The 17984-nt window shown below is 36.5% G+C and overlaps 1 protein-coding gene across 1 annotated transcript in view; it reads left to right on the forward strand.

Annotated features, from left to right (window-relative positions):
* Nucleotides 1-17984, forward strand: part of fut8a (fucosyltransferase 8a (alpha (1,6) fucosyltransferase)) — a 68903-nt gene that overhangs the window by 34531 nt on the left and 16388 nt on the right. Inside the window, 1 exon segment of the mRNA XM_043262937.1 lies at nt 7801-8303. Coding sequence (XP_043118872.1) covers nt 8101-8303 — 203 coding nt within the window. The 5' untranslated portion in view covers nt 7801-8100.

Raw genomic sequence — 17984 nt, forward strand, 5'->3', positions numbered from 1 at the left:
TTTCCATCCTAATTGCCCTCCCACCCCCCGTTCGAACAGGCTCACTCTTTTGCATAATTGTTTTTATATACACACATGCACAGGTCCCTTTGAGAATGTGTCTGTTCTTTCCGAGCAGGTGTGACCTTTTCTCTGATGATCTGTGATAGCCGCAAGCCACACCTTTTACATTGTGTCTCAGCATGCTAAAACTCACACACACACATTTGGTGTTGTGTACTCCCTTGCATATCTTACTTTAGTGCAGTTTCTTGCAAAACTTTCACACTTCTGCCACAGTTTCCAAACCTCAGTTTACAACCTAGTTTTGTTTTTACAATGTAGGTAGTTTGAGAGACATTTCCCATGCCTTTGAGATATCCTTTATTCATTTTTATATTTATTTAGCAAGAATGCAATAAATTGTTTCAAAATGACTATATCAAAGAATCCTGTATCACGTTTCACCAAAAATTTTGGCAACAGTGGTTTATGAACCATCAAGTGACACTAAAAAACAAAAGCTTGCGCAACTCTAAAGAAAACTGCAGTCATATCAGCAGTTAATGAAGCACAATACAAATGAGATGTGCCTCACCGTGCCCTTCCAGTGGTGTTCCAGTGCTGTGCCTCGTCCTCCTGGCCACCTGCTCCTGGTGTGAGTTTGGACTTGAGCCGGGAATAAAAGGGCCAGGGGGTGATGATTGGAGGGTAGAGAACTCCAACACAAGGACTTACTCCACAATTGAGGCCAAATGGAAGTTGTGAACTGTTCTTTTAAAACACCACGTGTAACAGACTTAACCGTCTTTACAAAGGGCATACATTTTATTTTTTAATTCCGCTGGCCGTCTTCAACATTAGTATTAAAACATTAGTACACTGTATTGTGGTGTACCTGGTATGTTAAAGGTTTACCCAGAAATCATAATTTGCCAAATCTCTCTTTGTTGTTGCAATTGAAACTATTTTTAAGTAAATAAAATATTATATTTTTAGATTTAATTCTACATGTTACTTGCTATTTCTTTATAATTATTTAGTAGATAACGCTTGCTTGGTGCTATACGTTTAAAATGCAGTCTTAATGTGACGTTTATCTCAGTATTTCAATGCTTCGGAGTGAACCATAGCAAATATCAGTATCCATTCAGATTCAGACTGCTTTTGAAATGTTTTTTGTTCTTTTTAAATTTTGTTTTCCAAACATTTTGGAATCTTAACTTCTGCACAGATTTTTGTCTGAAGTACACAGCCTCGCAGCAAGAAGTCTCAGACAGAAGACTGAACAGGATTTAAGAGGTTACGATGCAAGTTTACTCACAGAAATTGAAACCCACATTTTCATGTAATTGATTATAATTTCACTATGCAAAAAAGAAAAACGCAGCTTCCTGCATTGCAGTAAAAGTTCACCCTGGGGCAAGCATGGCATTTGACCTGGCCAAGTTCATTCAACGCCTCCACGAGACATCTACAGAAACTGTAGTGCGAATGATCTAAAAAGTAACAGCCAGGGTTGGCATTTTACAAGCAGACGAGATGTCGAAACATCTGGTTATGAAGATTATGAAATGCACCAACCAGATTTCTGGTCACGTTAATTCAAATTTGAAACTGAATAAATGTACATCTTGTCTGTGGGAAGTTAAAACTCTTTAATTTTATGAATGTTGTAGGTTGTTCTAAGCAGAAGCACAAATGTCCTCAGAGAGGTTTCTGAGCAGGGAAAAATGTTCCATCCCACGGCATCATTCTTGGAGTGGCTCTGAAATGTATGAAGTGTCAGATTTCTAGGATCTAATACGAAACATCAAGGTCTGGTTTTATGGCTTGGTTCTTTTAAACTCTCTCTATAAGACTCGTATCTTAATTTGTACTTGTAACCTCAGTCCAATATGTACACAAAAAGAACGAGAGCAGTTTGTCACCTTTTGTATTTTCATATTTGTATGTGATGGCCTAGTTAACCTGCTCACATTTGAGCCCTGTGGCTTGTGTTGCTCTAGATACTGTACAAAACAGGAGGAATGTGCATCCAGACCACACCTGAACATGACGTGCTTGTGTTTCTCAGCCTCCTCAATGATTAAAACATTCGTCTTCTACCTGAATGGAGAGCTTACAGGTTATCAGCGATTCCCACAGGACACTGGATCCGTACAGGAGTCAGGCTGCATAATGCAGTGTGAAGTCAGTGGGAGTGGTCCATAGACATGTGGAGCTCCCACAGTGCACCTCTACTGAAATGAAAAGAGCTGACAGTTTGCACATCAGTATGGGAAAGGAAATTAGAGAGTCTATTATACTTTCGGTGAGAGAGGAAAAAAGAGGATAAATCTTTAAGGGAAGAAAAGGACCATCTCTATTTACAGCTGCATTAACGAAGAAATGTCAATAAAACCTAATTTAAAAAAAAAGAAAATCTACTGAAGATGTAGGAAACAGCCACCAGAAGAAAAGGAAATATCAATACACTACTGCGTTGTGATAGTCTATCATCACAACACTGGATCGATAAGTTCTTTAAATTATTGTTATTTCACACTTTAAAGGAGTAGTTTGCCCAAATATGAAAAATCGGTGATCATTTGTTTACTCTGGTTCTACGAAAGAAGGAATGTTGAAAAATGCGGGATTGACGTCACCCTAGAAGAAATCAGTGATACAGTTTTGGAATTGCGTGAAGGTAAACTATCCCTTTAAAAGTCTGTCATTTCTAGCATCTTTAAGAAAAGCTCGCAGACATTTAAAGTTTGTGGACAGTACAACGAACTCTTTCGTGTCACATTGAAAAGCTGAGGTATGAAAATCCTAACGGTGAAAGTCAATGTAGCGTGGCTGCATGCTTGGTTACTCAGCTATATCAAGTGCATGGGCTGACTTTGTTTTTGCAGCGTCAACAGGAACAAGCTGATGTTATGTCTGGGTATCGGTAATGACATCGCATTGTGATACATATCGATACAGATCATTGCAGCGCAATTGGATTGGGATTAAAACAACATAAAAGACCCAGTGTGTCCATGACAAAGTAAAAAAATAATTAATAATGAATAGAAGCAATAACTTGTATAACAATATTGGATTGTGTCGCGACAACACTACTTAGTATAACAATGAAGTAAGCCAATGCATGTCTTGCCACGTGGAAAAAAACAAGTCACAATACAATTGATTCCATGATACTGTATATAGGGCCAGAAAAAGTAACAATTTGCGTCAGCGCAAACCATCTTTTGGCGTTAAAATTGCACAGTGAAGAATTAGTGCTGAAAAGGTATGGGAAAAGTTCTTTTTGCACCTGGCCTTATTGATTACGCACTTGTAGGAGTTTTACTTTCCGATACAAAATTCATGCAAGTCTTAAAATAATTTACACAGCGCGATTTACTAATGCTTGCGATATATTACTGGTATTTGCATCAATTAATTCCCTAAAAAAGCTCGTTTTAAAGCAGGTGTAATTTGCGTTGATCTTGGCAGGTTGCGCTGAAAAGATCTGGTTCTGTCTGTATTAGTTAATGTGTGCATTGTGAGTAAATCAGAAAAATGCTGAATTTTCCCTCCCCTCCGCGCTTTTATGAAATTGCGCTCTCTAATTTGCCCTGTTAGTAAATCGGTAAACCCATGTATAATAGTTGGAAGCGTTCATTTTTTTTGTTTTATTTCAATTTTATGATGACATTAACAAAAATAAATAAACACAAACGTGCACTACTAGAAAAGTATATCTTGTAAATTATCAAATGATTTTTGCACGTCACAATACAGAAGAAAACATCTGTCGCCACTTCTGTTACATCGCCTTTTTTTTTTGTTAGCAATAACCTTGCCACTAACCATTTTAGTCTCGTTGAGTTTGCCTCTCTTCTGCTGTTGAGAACGAGAAGAGGAAGAAAGACACATGAAACCCTGCTGAAATCCACCCTAACCTGAGCAGGCTGTTGTTCAGCCCTGCACGCTTTCATAAATGCAGGCATTAATTATGGATTTATTGCTGTCCTTGTCTGTGCGCTGCTGTGTCACTATGCAGATCTCAATTATTCATGAGCTGTAGGAGCGGGGGAAAGGGGGGTGCACCCAAGCGGGACGGTGCAGTTTACAGATTATTTCTCTTTCAGCACCAAATCGTCCGGTTCGCTTTATTGCAGTATTTTAATGACTTGCTCCCCATTTCTCATTTAAAACTAAGACTAATAGCAGTCAGCGCTGACATTTCAGTAATGAGGATGTTGAGTGTGTACTTACACTGACGCTCTGTGATATACGTTTGTGTATGAAGCCGGGAATGCTTGTGTATGAAGCTTCACCCCCCCCAGTGTACTGAGTTAATTACAAGTTTAAATAAGTAGAATGTCATGCTGAAGAGGCACTTTATTTAGTGTAGTAAAGAGATATGTCTTCCTGCATTGCACGCTGCTGCCCTGGAGAAATTATGTGTCGCTCACACTTTAACACACATCAAATAAACACACTTCATTTAGATAGTAGTTTAGTTTTTGCTTCAAGTCCATTTAAATTTCTAAGACTGAAAATAGGCTTAACCAGGTCCTAACAGTGCGACGCAACCAGTTACAACCATTTAAAATATACATCGGATGTTTAATATATAGTTTTATATAGTTATATAGTTCTACAGTAAAAATTAAAGAGACTGATGTGGAAAAACATTGTATTTTTTTTATTATTTTAAGAATGCTGAAAAAGAATGGGTTACAATCTCCTTAAAATATTGAGCTATTTTCAACACTGGCAATCAGAATAAATCTTACTTGAGCATGAAATTTCTGAAGGGTCATGTGACACTGAAGACAAACATGAGAATCGCTTAAAACATTCTTTAAAATATTTCTAAGACTGAAAATAGGCTTAACCAGGTCCTAAGAACAACCAGTTACAACCATTTAAAATATACATCGGATGTTTAATATATAGTTTTATATAGTTATATAGTTCTACAGTAAAAATTAAAGAGACTGATGTGGAAAAACATTGTATTTTTTTTATTATTTTAAGAATGCTGAAAAAGAATGGGTTACAATCTCCTTAAAATATTGAGCTATTTTCAACACTGGCAATCAGAATAAATCTTACTTGAGCATGAAATTTCTGAAGGGTCATGTGACACTGAAGACAAATCGAGATTGATCGCTTAAAAACATTCTTTACATAATATATGTGTTTATTTATTATGTATTTCTTAAAACAAACACATACAGTATATATTTTGAAAGTATTACGTGTAAATGCATTTATATATTTTCTTATTTTTTTATGTTATAAATGTATTTCATATATAAAATAACATATTTTTGTTAAATATATACATGCATGTGTTTGTATTAATAATTTATACATAATAAATATATACATATATATATATATATATATATATATATATATATATATATATATATATATATATATATATATGCATGTGTTTGTATTTATTTATACATAATAAATATACACAGAATATATATATACATATATGTGTGTGTATATATATATGTGTGTGTGTGTATATATATATATATATATATATATATATATATATATATATATATATATATATATATATATATATATATATATTACATAAAGAAAAACTTTATGTAATAACTTAACTTTAATATTTTGGATTAATCGTTTGACAGCACTAATTAAATTATTAATTAATTACAAAATAATTAATTAAAAAAAATTTTATATGTTAGTTTTTAACACAATTTATGTATATGTTAATGAGCAGTTTTCCAAAAATAAACCTGTGCGGACTGGGTTGTAAGATTTTCATTGTAAACACTAGAGCATTTACATGTATGTTCATTTCCAAAGAGCATGGAAAAATGTAACGAGTAAGATAGATCATGCATTAGATTATGTGCTGATTTGAGTGTATGCCACCAGGATTGTGGGTAAATCCTGTGTTTCTGTGTAGTAGTGCCCCGTTGACTGCAGTAGTGATGTGCATAAATAGCTGGCGGTCTGCTGTACTGAGACACTTGCAGAAGGTCACTCTATTGATTCAGTCCCGCACTGCGGCCTTTGATTACCGGGCCTGACACACCACCGCAATCTATAATGCATTGTATATGCTCCGTGCAGAAATCCATAATGACTCTCTATATTCCGCCCTCATTCATAATGAAGGATAAGCGGTGCCCACGTTCCCCAATCTGTCAGATAGTCCCCATCCGTCAGCCTCGTTTTACATGCACAGTGAGTGGCACATTATTTCAAGCTCTGTAAATGGTTCACTTTTAAGATACGACCGTGGCCGCTCGTGGGTGTGCAGCATGTATTAACTTGAGATTGTGATACAAGTGCAATTTGACTGTGATTGCTCATTTAAGTCAATAAATGAATGTACAAGCATTCACAAGTTGGACTGGAGTCACAGTGTGTGTGTGTGTGTGTGTGTGTTTGTGTGTGTTGGGGTTGGGTGGGGGTTGAGAAATTATATTTGACCAGAGTTTGCAGTCTGAATTGAATGCGATGAGATAAAGTTTGCGCTGGATGCACACGCACATACCTCGCTGAATGGCAAGCGTGGTAAATGTGCATGGAATACCAGACTACTGCTTCCTCATACAGTGCAGTGTCTACTTACATATCGTCCGCTGTTTTTTAAAATGATGTAAAACAGAATGCAAACTGTTCAAACAGTAACATGAAACATTGTTGTCACATGACATACTTTTTTAGTTTGCATGCATAAAAAAAAATTCTTGGCAGTAAAGAAAAACTGCAATGTAATTTTTTGCGTGTTAATTTATATATATTTTTTTTTTTTTGAAAGTTTTGGATTCTTATTTGGATGACACTTTTATCCAAAGTGACTTACTTTGCATTCAAAGTACACATTGAATTTTTTTTTTCTTGATTTTGTACGAATCAAACCCGTAGAGCTTGTGCCAACCTCGACAAGATCATCCAACACAAACAATATTTCGAGTCATGCAAATTGAGTTTTTAGTATGACTTGATGTAATCCATAATGTTAATGAACACAGATATTATATAAATGACAGTATTAACGTATACATACTATTTATATACATAGTATAATTTTTTTATCAATGAATGTAAGTTGTCAAACCTCTTGGTTTAATGATTTCCCTTTTAATATTTATTTGGTAAATAATAAAAAAAGACAAGCCTTTTGCATTGTGCTGCGTTTGTATTAGAAATATAGTATAGTTTTATTATACATTTTATTGCGTTAACGTACTGTACATAAAATTACAATGTAACCCATGCCGCTGTAACTAATCAAAACATTTTTGCTTTGCAATAGTGGTGTGCAATGACTAAAGGGGGAATTTTCTTCTCTACTTCCTATGAAGTGATACTTTGTTGTAAAGTTGTTTACCGTGTCATTGGTATTTCCCTTCATGTATATGTGCGAAACCTCACTTAAAATGGCATAATAAATAAAAAACATAAGCAAAATAACACGTGTTTCAGTAAAGCTATAGTATATCTGGGATCTCTCTTTTCCTCTATATCACTCTTGTTATTCTCCTTCACCGCACATTTTTGTAACTGATTAATTTTGAGGAATTTACTATGTGCTCTTTTATTCGCGCTGACTTGACAACTAACTTTCACCGCTTACTCCTTGAGTTCACTGTAATCCTCAGTAACAGCTGTATGACTGGAGCGTTGTCAGCAACTGAGCTCAATCCAGTTTTATATTCTGCAGACAGAACAGGCAGAGCTAATCTCAGACCTCACTTACGCCTTTATCTTTCACAGATAACGCAAGCATGTGCTATCATCTCACTGATCACACACGCTTCTGTGTTTTTATAGGACCGCAATCCCTTGCGGAGGCCTCAGAGGAATAAGAACTCGTCAGAGCCGTTGGTTCTCTGAAGTCTCATAAGTGAAGTCTGAAGGGATCTGGAAACCCTCCGCCCCTTCTCTGCGAGGGGCCGCTGCCATGATATAACCTCCAAGCCTCTAAGCGCACACGCAAGCGAGACCCAGTGACCCCCGACGTCCCCCTTCCGCTCTGGAGGAGCCCCGAGGTGGAGCGCTGCCGCTGAGCTGAGTATGCCTCAAACTCCCGTGTTGTGAAAGGAGAGTGTGTGCTGGGCAGCACTAGGCGCCATGCGTCCGTGGACGGGCTCGTGGCGCTGGATTATGCTGGTGCTGCTGGCCTGGGGCACGCTGCTTTTCTACATCGGGGGTCACCTCGTGAGGGACAGCGAGCATCCGGAACGGTCCAGCAGAGAGCTCTCCAAGATCCTGGCCAAGCTGGAAAGGCTGAAACAGCAGAATGAAGATCTGAGACGCATGGCAGAAACTCTGAGGTTGGTACATTCTTTTTCCAGTTATTATATTTGTATTCAAATGTTATTTGCCAATATAATTTGGGCTATCTACCGGAATAGTTAGCCTGCAGCCTGTTAGCTGGATTATCTTCTTCCACAAAAAACTGAAAATGCTTGTTTTATGACATGTTATTAATTTTTTTTTAACCTCAAGCATTGTTCATTTATCAATATTTCTATAGTATTATAGGATTCTTGAATATTTAAATGTAGCTTTTATTTTTAGCTTTCGTTTGAGTTTGTTTTGCTGATTTTGTTATGAGCTTTTTGTGACTTTTATTTTAATTAAGTTTTTGCTAAGAATTCTATTACTTAAACCTAAACCTAGTTAGGTAGTTGCTAAAACAACCTTTCTAATTTCAGTTATGTTTTAAAGGTAAGAATTCATCTAATGTTATATATATATATATATATATATATATATATATATATATATATATATATATATATATATATATATATATATTCAATTAATGAAAATGTTTTTAACAATTTTTTGGTAAATAATAACAACACTGACCATAAGCTATTTTTATAAAATGACACTCAGTTCTTCCATTTCTCTATTTTATCACTCTAATTTACTCTAGAATGAGACAACAAAGGTTGCTGCATACTTAGCTGGCAACCCCATAGTTAATTGGTCAATTAGTCTATTGTTGTTCGTTTTATTATTTGCTTAGCACTTTTCACAACGTTCATTGTTTCAGAGCAGCTTTACAGAAAATGATTCCGTCCGGTGTTAATAATATCATATGCAACGAAATAAACAACCAGGCAGTTGAGATTTGAGATGCTTAAAAATAAGAAGAGCTGCTGTGTTTTAGCTTACTAACAGCTTCTTAGTATTTTCAGCGTGGTAAAATCCTCACAGAGTAGTTGCGTACCGATATAAAATCACCAGTTTGTAGCGACTTCACCATAAATAACGATAGGACAGTTACAAATGTAATTCTGTTGGTCTTGTATTTACACTTGCTGGATTACGATTGGTCCTCGTCAGCCAATAGCTGGTCTTTTATGGTCAGGCTTGCACTAGTCACTTCCTGTCATGCACTGTGGCATTTGACAGAAAACCATTGGGCTAAATTTGAGCTGCTTTGCTAGTTAAATGATCATTACCCTCCGGGAAACCTTGTATAATCGACAGATGCAAACCGGCTTCTTCACAGTTCACCTGCCTGCTGTTTTCATCTGAATGTGTGTGTGTGCGTGTGTGTGTGTACTGTATATGTGCTGTGTGTGTGCAGTATGCAAACTTTTATGCACCATGTATTTCAGTAAGCTGTGGTCATGTCATCTGTCGGTTTATACATAATGTAAACTCAGTTATCGGTGTTATTGTAAATGATTAAATTGGCCCTGCCTGGTGACCTTTACCACAAATGTGCCTCATAATCATCTGATATTAGGAAGCATTACATGAACATTAAACACAATTACACTGTATTTTCGATAAAATAAATAAATGCAGCCTTGATAACAAAACTGAAACACAAAGTAAACTAATAAGTTGTTATTTGTCATGACTTGTCGTTTTCCATCTGAATGCATATGTTGTGTACTAAACTAATACTTTGACTAATAATAATAAAAAGCTGAATAATATATGCATGCAATACATTAAGTATTCATTTGCTTTACTTGTAAACACTGGTGCTTTTAGAGACCTACTGTATAGTGCCACATTAAATATGACTTTCAGAACTTGTTCCTAATGCTAACCAAATCTAAATCTAAATAACCAAAACCTTGAAAGGTTTTGGACACATCAGCACCATAAGAAAGACTTTTAGTCTAAAGATTGTAGGAAAATCAGCCTCCCATGAACAAAAAGGGGAAACAGCATATCCTACTTCCTGCACGGATCCAAACAAGTCTAGGAACAACGGATTCATAAATGCTTTCAGGCAGAACATAAACACAAACTTGTGATTATACTGTAGTATGATTTGAGGCTATCTGAAGGCTTTTTCATCTGCAGTCAGTTTCCGTGAAGTGTTTGACAGCTCGTATTCCAGAAAGCTTTCTTATTTATCAGTAAGCCTTTCTGCAGGTTGCATTGCTTTGCCAGTAGGTGGCAACAAGTGAGCGAGTGAGCAATCGCATCGCTGTTTCAGTCAATTCATTCTGCAACATTTCATTTAGGTACATTGATATTTATGAAACTTACTTAGGTTCAAGTATTGATAGAAATGCAGTGTTTGAAGCTAGAATAAGATCAGATGGCCTGATATTTATTTTCATGTTTCATATGTGAAAACGCTAGCGGTTGCTGGCAACTTTTTTTCAAAACGCTGCCACGGAAAGAGTTAAATGTGCATCCAATGAACACTTTACTATCCAATGACGCCACAGGAAAGTAGTTGTGAATGACAGTGACACAACTGGCATCGTAACTGAAGTCACATGATAAAAACAACATGGCAATTGTTGTATGTTTAGATTGTATTCATAGTTGCATTATGAATAATGGATTTACACTTACGCTTTTTCTGGTTGCTAAGTGTGTTTCCCATCAAATCCTCATCATTTCATACAGCGCGCAATTTTTATCAGATGCACCTAATCACTGAGTTATTGAATCATTCACTCGGCATGACGGTACATTCTTAGTGTAGCTTTGGTTGAAGTGTTTTGTTTTTGGTGGAACAAAAAGAAATTAACGTTTCTCAATATCTACATGCTAATTTAACTTTTGAATGAAAACAGCATTCGACACACTCACTGTTGAACTTGTTTTTGCAGAATATCTTAACAATCAGACAGAAACAACTTCACTTATTGCTTGTCTGATATTGCTTATATTATACTCTCAACGGTAATCCAAAACCAGTGAATAATAAATGGATGTAACGGATCTCTCATTTAGGGCTTTTCTTTTAAAAGAGATGATGTGTTCACAGCAGCTCAGAACCGTTTGTAGTGAACTCTCGATTATGAATTCTGATGAAGTGTTTGCATAGAGATACTTGACTCTTAAGAGTGTGTGTGTGTGTGTGTGAAAGTGTTATTTGTAATATATTAACGTGTACAGTCCTAATGAATTGAAACGGTTTGTTTTCCTCCTATCGCTCCGACACAGTACAGTATCAGCGCTGTCAGTCTTTCATTAAGCACTTCCTGTGGGAATTATCAGGCGCTGATACATGCACACACACTGCGATTTCCCATTAGAGCCCACTGATGCTCCATCTCGCTTTTATATTGACTCCTGCGTAAATGAAAAAGCGGATAACGCACACATAGAGGCTTGTTCAGCAGATGTGTGGATGAGTGAGGAGGCAGGCCAGAGATGGCGCTTTGATTGATCCGGAAGGAGAAGTCTGATGGAGGAGAAGGTGTGTGACTCCAGCACTAACAGACACTTATTATATCTTTCACACACAGAGCAGTGCTGGAACAGCTTTGCTGAAGAATTATAGTGCAGTACAGCGTAGAAGCGGGCCGCCGGAATGAGAGTAAAAATCTCAACTTTTCATTTTCCGTCGTTGTTAGTACACCGTGGAACTACAGGAGAGTCAAGCTTTAAATAGGAAAAATGTGGTCATTTTGCCAACGCTCTAATCAGATTCAGTGATCTATGATAAGCTGCAGCTAAAAGTGCTATCGCCAGACCCGGATATGGGCTGAATGGATTCGATAACGTTAAAACTCAACTGGTTAACTCTAGGGAAGTATTTTCAAAAATTGTGACTTGTCGCTTTAAAAGGAAGCTGGTTTATTTTGTAAGCCATTTTGGTTAGGCCGCAAGGCAGGAAATCAAATCTATGCACATAAATGGGAAAATTGTTGTTTTGATCAATTTTTTTCATTCTGTAAAAATATCTGGCAATAATGGTATGATAAATGCAGATTTTTTAATTTTTTTGCTCAAACCACACTATATTTTTCAAGTTGGTCTAGTGTAAGCACATGCATATTGAAAGTATAAATAACAGGTACATAAAGAGTGTATACCACTATCAAAAATGTTGAAATCTGCAACTTTAATTCAGACATTGTGATCTGCAATTGATTTGGTCGAATCAAATCATTTTAAATTATGTTAAATTTATATAACATTATATGTTTTCTTATTTTTCAAGTTACCGAGTTGTTTTGCATTCTGGTTGTTGTTATTGTTATTATTAAATGATCACTCTGTGTCTGGATCCTTTGTCTCCGGCATGACAGCAGTATCCTGCGTTATGATTTCTCCGATTCATTTTCCAGGAGCGGTTCATCTCACTTATGATGTCCCTTGATAGTTGTGTTTGTGAGTGTTTGTGGGCAGTGGAAAGAAAGAAAGCAAGAAAGAATAAGGGTGGAGGTGGACTTTGGCCAACTTTTTCACGATAAGAGTAGATATTTACATTTTTCATGACACACAGACTCTTCTAACCAAGACATGTGCCAGCATGTGCAAGTCCGTCTGTGTCTGTCTGAATCTACGTTTAAAGGTATTTCACCCAAAAATACATTTCTGTCACGATTTACTCATCTCAGTAAGTTTTAAAAAAATGGGTTTCTTTCTTCTGTTAAACACAGAAGATATTTTGTTGTTTTGGTAACCAGACCAGGCAATAGCCATTGATTTCCATGGCATAAAAAAAACAACAAGACAGAAAACCAAGTTTATGTCTAGCTGTAAAAAGTGAAGGAGGAAAAGGGTAGAGAATGACGTCCTGGGTCACTAAAGACCAAAAGTATTAAGTATTAAGTAAATTTTTATTCTTTATCAGCAGCAAATCTATACTTATAGAGCTTCCATCTGTGTTTTTATGGTGCCCAGAGTTAATGTTTTATTGCTCTCTCAACCCTCAGGAGATTTAATTGAATTGCCAGTTACAAATACATCTTTTCTCATAAAATTCCTTGGGAGAAATAAAAATAGAAACAAGTCTGATGTACACAGGTATAAAATGAATATGGATGACGTATCACAGATATATTATTGATATAATTCATATAAATCCTATCTCTAATTTTTGTTTGCAGAATACTTGCTTAATTTGCTCTCCATTTATTGCTCTCCATTCCTTTCTAAGATTTTATTTCAGAACTTTATAATGATTTTTTATATTTCAGTTTCATTTTAATACTTGACTGTCCAGCCAATAAATGCTGCTTATTGGCCACGCAGACATAATCTAGGAGCCAGTAACAGCGAGAGATCCTTACCTCGCAATATATCGCCATAGAGACTGTGAACTCTGAATTCAGTGACAGTCAATTAGTCACTTCTAAATGTGACTAATTACTCTCGGGTTTAGACTTGGCCTTTAATTTGACCTCTCTCTACGGTGCAGCAGTAATAAAAAACATCAAACTGTAATTAGCGCTGATATAGGTTTCCCACACACAACTCAAATTGACAAATGTCCAAAACAAACAACTCTAAACCACCACCAGTCATTCGTAAAAGTAAAAAACACACTTACTTCAGGTACTCCTCACATTTGGATAACAAATGTGCACTTTTAAAAACCCACATAATTTGCAAACACAGGCGGCCCTTGACATCACACGCACAGGACATTGTACCTAAATTATGGTCACATTGTTATTGTATTGTACAATTAAGTAGAATTACCTATACCATTGTCTATTTTATTCCATTAAAATGCAGATTTGACAGTTTAGCATTGATTTCACATTTTCTTACAGTATAGTAACAGCTGTTAATTAACACTAATTAACAGCTTTTATATATTATTTTTTATATAGATAAAATTTTCTAGCAGGGAGTTGGGATAGATATAATTTTCCTTTAATCAGACCTTTAATTATTGATGTACGTCACCTGTTGAGATTTCTAAAGGCAAAGGCAGTGTTTTTTTTTCTCTCCTGCAATCAAAGATCATTAGAACAGAAGAGATTTTACACAAGGAAAACTGACAGCTTCCTCCATAATCCATGAAGGTCCAGCTTTAAAGCTCTCCATTCCATTTTGTTCTTGCCCTTATGAAAATTTAACAAGTCCTTGCCTAGTATCCATAGTTTAACTCTAGACTACAAAAAAATGTTAAACACATTTACTATCTATAAATTCTACTGTCATTGTTTTAATACATTTTCCCCTCAGTTTTTAAAAGAAAATATATAATATATTTCTGTCAAAAAAGTAACATAGTTTGAAAGGATTGCTATGCGTGGATAGGTATGACATTGCGCACTGTTTTCTCTGTTTTTGTTCTCGGTTCAGTTTATGTAAGGGTTAATGAGCATTTGCTAATTGCTTATGTCATTTCTAACATGTACTTCTTGCTTAGAACACAAATGAGATATTTGTTGCTGAGTGTGTGTGTGTGTGTGTGTGTGTGTGTGTGTGTGTGTGTGTGTGTGTGTGTGTGTGTGTGTGTGTGTGTGTGTGTGTGTGTGTGCGTGTGTGTGTGTGTGTGTGTGTGTGTGTGTGTGTGTGTGTGTGTGTGTGTGTGTGTGTGTGTGTGTGCGTGAGTGTGTGTGTGTGTGTGTGTTATGTCCATACAATTAAAATCAATAGGGTCCAAGGTTATTTTTTGATCCCATTGACGTTCATTGTATAGAGAACAAACATTCCTCAGAATATCTGTTTATAGAACATACAGGTTGAAAGTAAATAATGACAGAATGATCTTTTTTGGTTGAATCGTCCTTTTAAGCATCGAGTCAAAGGGCATGTGACAGGGAATTGTGTGGTCAGTTCAAATGTATCAGGCACCAACATTACAACTGAGGATCACACACTTGCAAATTATTCTAAACACAACAAACTTTGCTAGTATAGACATGGCAAGTAAAAAAAACAAAGTAAGCTAATAACCCTTAAGCAAAAAAAGTTGTAAAATCTATACAAATTCTGTTCTCATGCTATGCTATACGTTTCTGTGTAACGTCAACTTCAACTGACCAGAATCTACAGACTGGACTAGATATATAGCAGCTAACTGACTCATGCAGGCTACAGATTGAGGCAAATATCTGGACAGTAGCACATGTTCACAATGGTATTTGAGAGTAGGCCAACCAGAAGTTTTTATGATGGCTTTTTTTATTTATCTTTTTTTATCTCATCAAGTAGAACCACTCAAAGGGGTTTCAGCAACTTTAACACAATGGTGCCATGGACCACCAGCATGAATTTATTACAGGGACAATCCCTCTGGAGTCACCTAGGGTTAAGTGCTTTACTTAATGGCTCTCATCTCACTCCATGCAGGGTTTAAACCACCAACCTTCCAGATACAAACCCTGAGCTTTCACCACTCCGTCTCATTGTTACGCCACTCCATCACATTACTCATTACTCTCGACAGTCATTCAGTCATAGTGTAACAGCAGCCATGTAGTGGCATCATCCAGTTCTTGTTCAGCGCATCTATATTTGTGTCGCGCACACACCGAGTGTCACACAAAGCGCTGTCCAATTCGTCAATAATGACTGAAGAGGTTGACTGTCTGTCTGAGTGTATGCTAGCTCACTAGCAGCTCTTGTCACTCTGAAGTTTTCTCACAGAAGGTCAAAACCGTAGCCCACAGCAAGCTGTTGGTTCTTTCTCACCAAATGTGACAGTTTTCTGCATCTTCTGCTTGCCATTTTCACACTTCTGCCTGCTTTTGTGTAAGAGCGTGTGTCCTACTTCGGTGCAAGTGTCTCTGTGGGCTGCTACAACATCTCGCAAGGGTTCAGCGTCAGCAGAAAACACGAGGCCTCGTGGGATTTCCATCACACCTATCTGACAGCCGTTCCCAAACCCTGGTGTGTTTCTAAATGTTTCTCTCTGCCCCTGCTGTGAGTGATGTGGCCTCATTAGATGATGATTGCTGGTTATATAATGCCGCATGATGAAGCTCAGGTTTCTAAAGGACAGGTGATGTGCGAAGAGGACAAAAAGAGAAAGACAGAGAAGAGGGTCAAGTGAAAAGTGTAGCCTTCATTGTTACTGGCTTTGGCACTTTTTGAATGATTACAGAATTGTGGCATCCATAATTATAATTATTTGTGCAGCCCTAGATTGCGGACAGCTTTGTGTTTTTACTCAGTTTGTCAGGACTTTGTTTGCTGTGGAAGTCTAAAAGACAACCTGAAATTCCATCCGCAACTTTTAAGTGAAACTGCAAATAATTCAGAGTGAAATCTGATTGGATAGTAGAAAGTAGGCTCAAATTAATTACATTTTAGACAGGGGTCAATGTAATATGTAGTGAGAACAGATAAATTAATAGTTTTTTCAGCAAAAAAAAATGTTTTAACTTATGAAAAAAACTAATAAAAATAAAATAAATAATAATAAATTCTTTCTATTCATCAAATAGCTCTTAGAAAAGATGGTCATGGTTTCTACAGACGTATTAAGCAGCAGAACTGTTAAAAAAAAAATCTTAAATAAGAAATCAGTAACGTAATGCTGAAATTTCAGCTTGGCTATCATAGGAATAAATCACATTTTAAAATATAAATATAGAAATGTGTTATTTTAAATTGCAATGACATGTCATACCATTAGTGTTTTTACACCGTTTCAATTAAATAAATGCAGCCTTGGTGAGACTTATGTCAAAAACATTAAAATTCTTACGGACTGTACGTGAACATAAATCCTTACAGCTACACAAATTCCACTGCATTGCAATTCACTTTAGACACACATTCTGTGAGCTTCCCTAAACATTTCCTCTCGAGGGAATCCCTGCAGTCATTTTAGAGTTCCACTTCGTACACTGGTTCTGCTATAGTGGACACACATTATATAAATAGTGATGTACACCCTGAGACCCTGAGATGGAAGGAAGTTAGCTTGGGAAGGGAACTTTGAAGTGGAATGCAACCCAAAAAACATTACAGTACACATACTTTTTTTAAAACATTTTCTCAATCAGTGTTTTTCAGTTAAAATGTTTTTTTTTGTTTTTGTTTTTGCCGTGCTTGCTTTAAGAATGTATGTAATAAACAAACCCAAGCTAAAATGTATTCTTTGAAAACAAGCCTTAATAATATCGTACTGTCTGTAGTTAAATCCGTCTTGTTTTAAGGATGTTCACATTTTTAAAGCACAACGAAAATACTGCTTATTGCTCTTGCGTTTTTTTGTATCTGATAGCTCAGACATTTGAAGGTAACTTCTTTCAATCTTTCTGAACCGCCACAGTAACGTCTGCATTCGTGTACTTGAGTAGAATGTGTTTCTGGCCTAAATAAGTAAGCAATTTGGCTTCATTTCACAAAGTTGTCTTTAATGCAGTATGTCTTATTTGTCTCGTTACAAACCGCATAAACACAAACTAATGTGTTCAAGGCCTTTGTCTTTCTCACGACGCTTCTTTGCCCTTAGACTCTCTCTCTCTTGCTCTCTCGCACACAAACCTTTTCTCTCTCATTTCCTTTCTCAATCTTTTCTCATTTCGTCCTTGACCAGCCAAGAATGACATAAATGTTTGACATTGCAATTTTTCTCCAATTCCAGCATCCCTCCTCATTTTCAGTTTTGCCCATCCTTCTTTTGCCGTTTCTGTCTTTCATTCTGCTCCTTCTGTTGACAGACATCCATATGACCATTTGCATCCAGGTGAAATGGGAATGCGTTGTTTACCATTTCAAAACCCTACGCACGCCTTCCCACAAATACATTTCCATCCCTCTCTCCTCAGATAAGACTTCTGCTGCCCTATCCTCATTTTTCCTCCCTCTCTGTCTCTCTA

The sequence above is a fragment of the Puntigrus tetrazona genome, chromosome 17, assembly GCF_018831695.1.
Source record: "Puntigrus tetrazona isolate hp1 chromosome 17, ASM1883169v1, whole genome shotgun sequence".
NCBI lineage: Eukaryota > Metazoa > Chordata > Actinopteri > Cypriniformes > Cyprinidae > Puntigrus > Puntigrus tetrazona.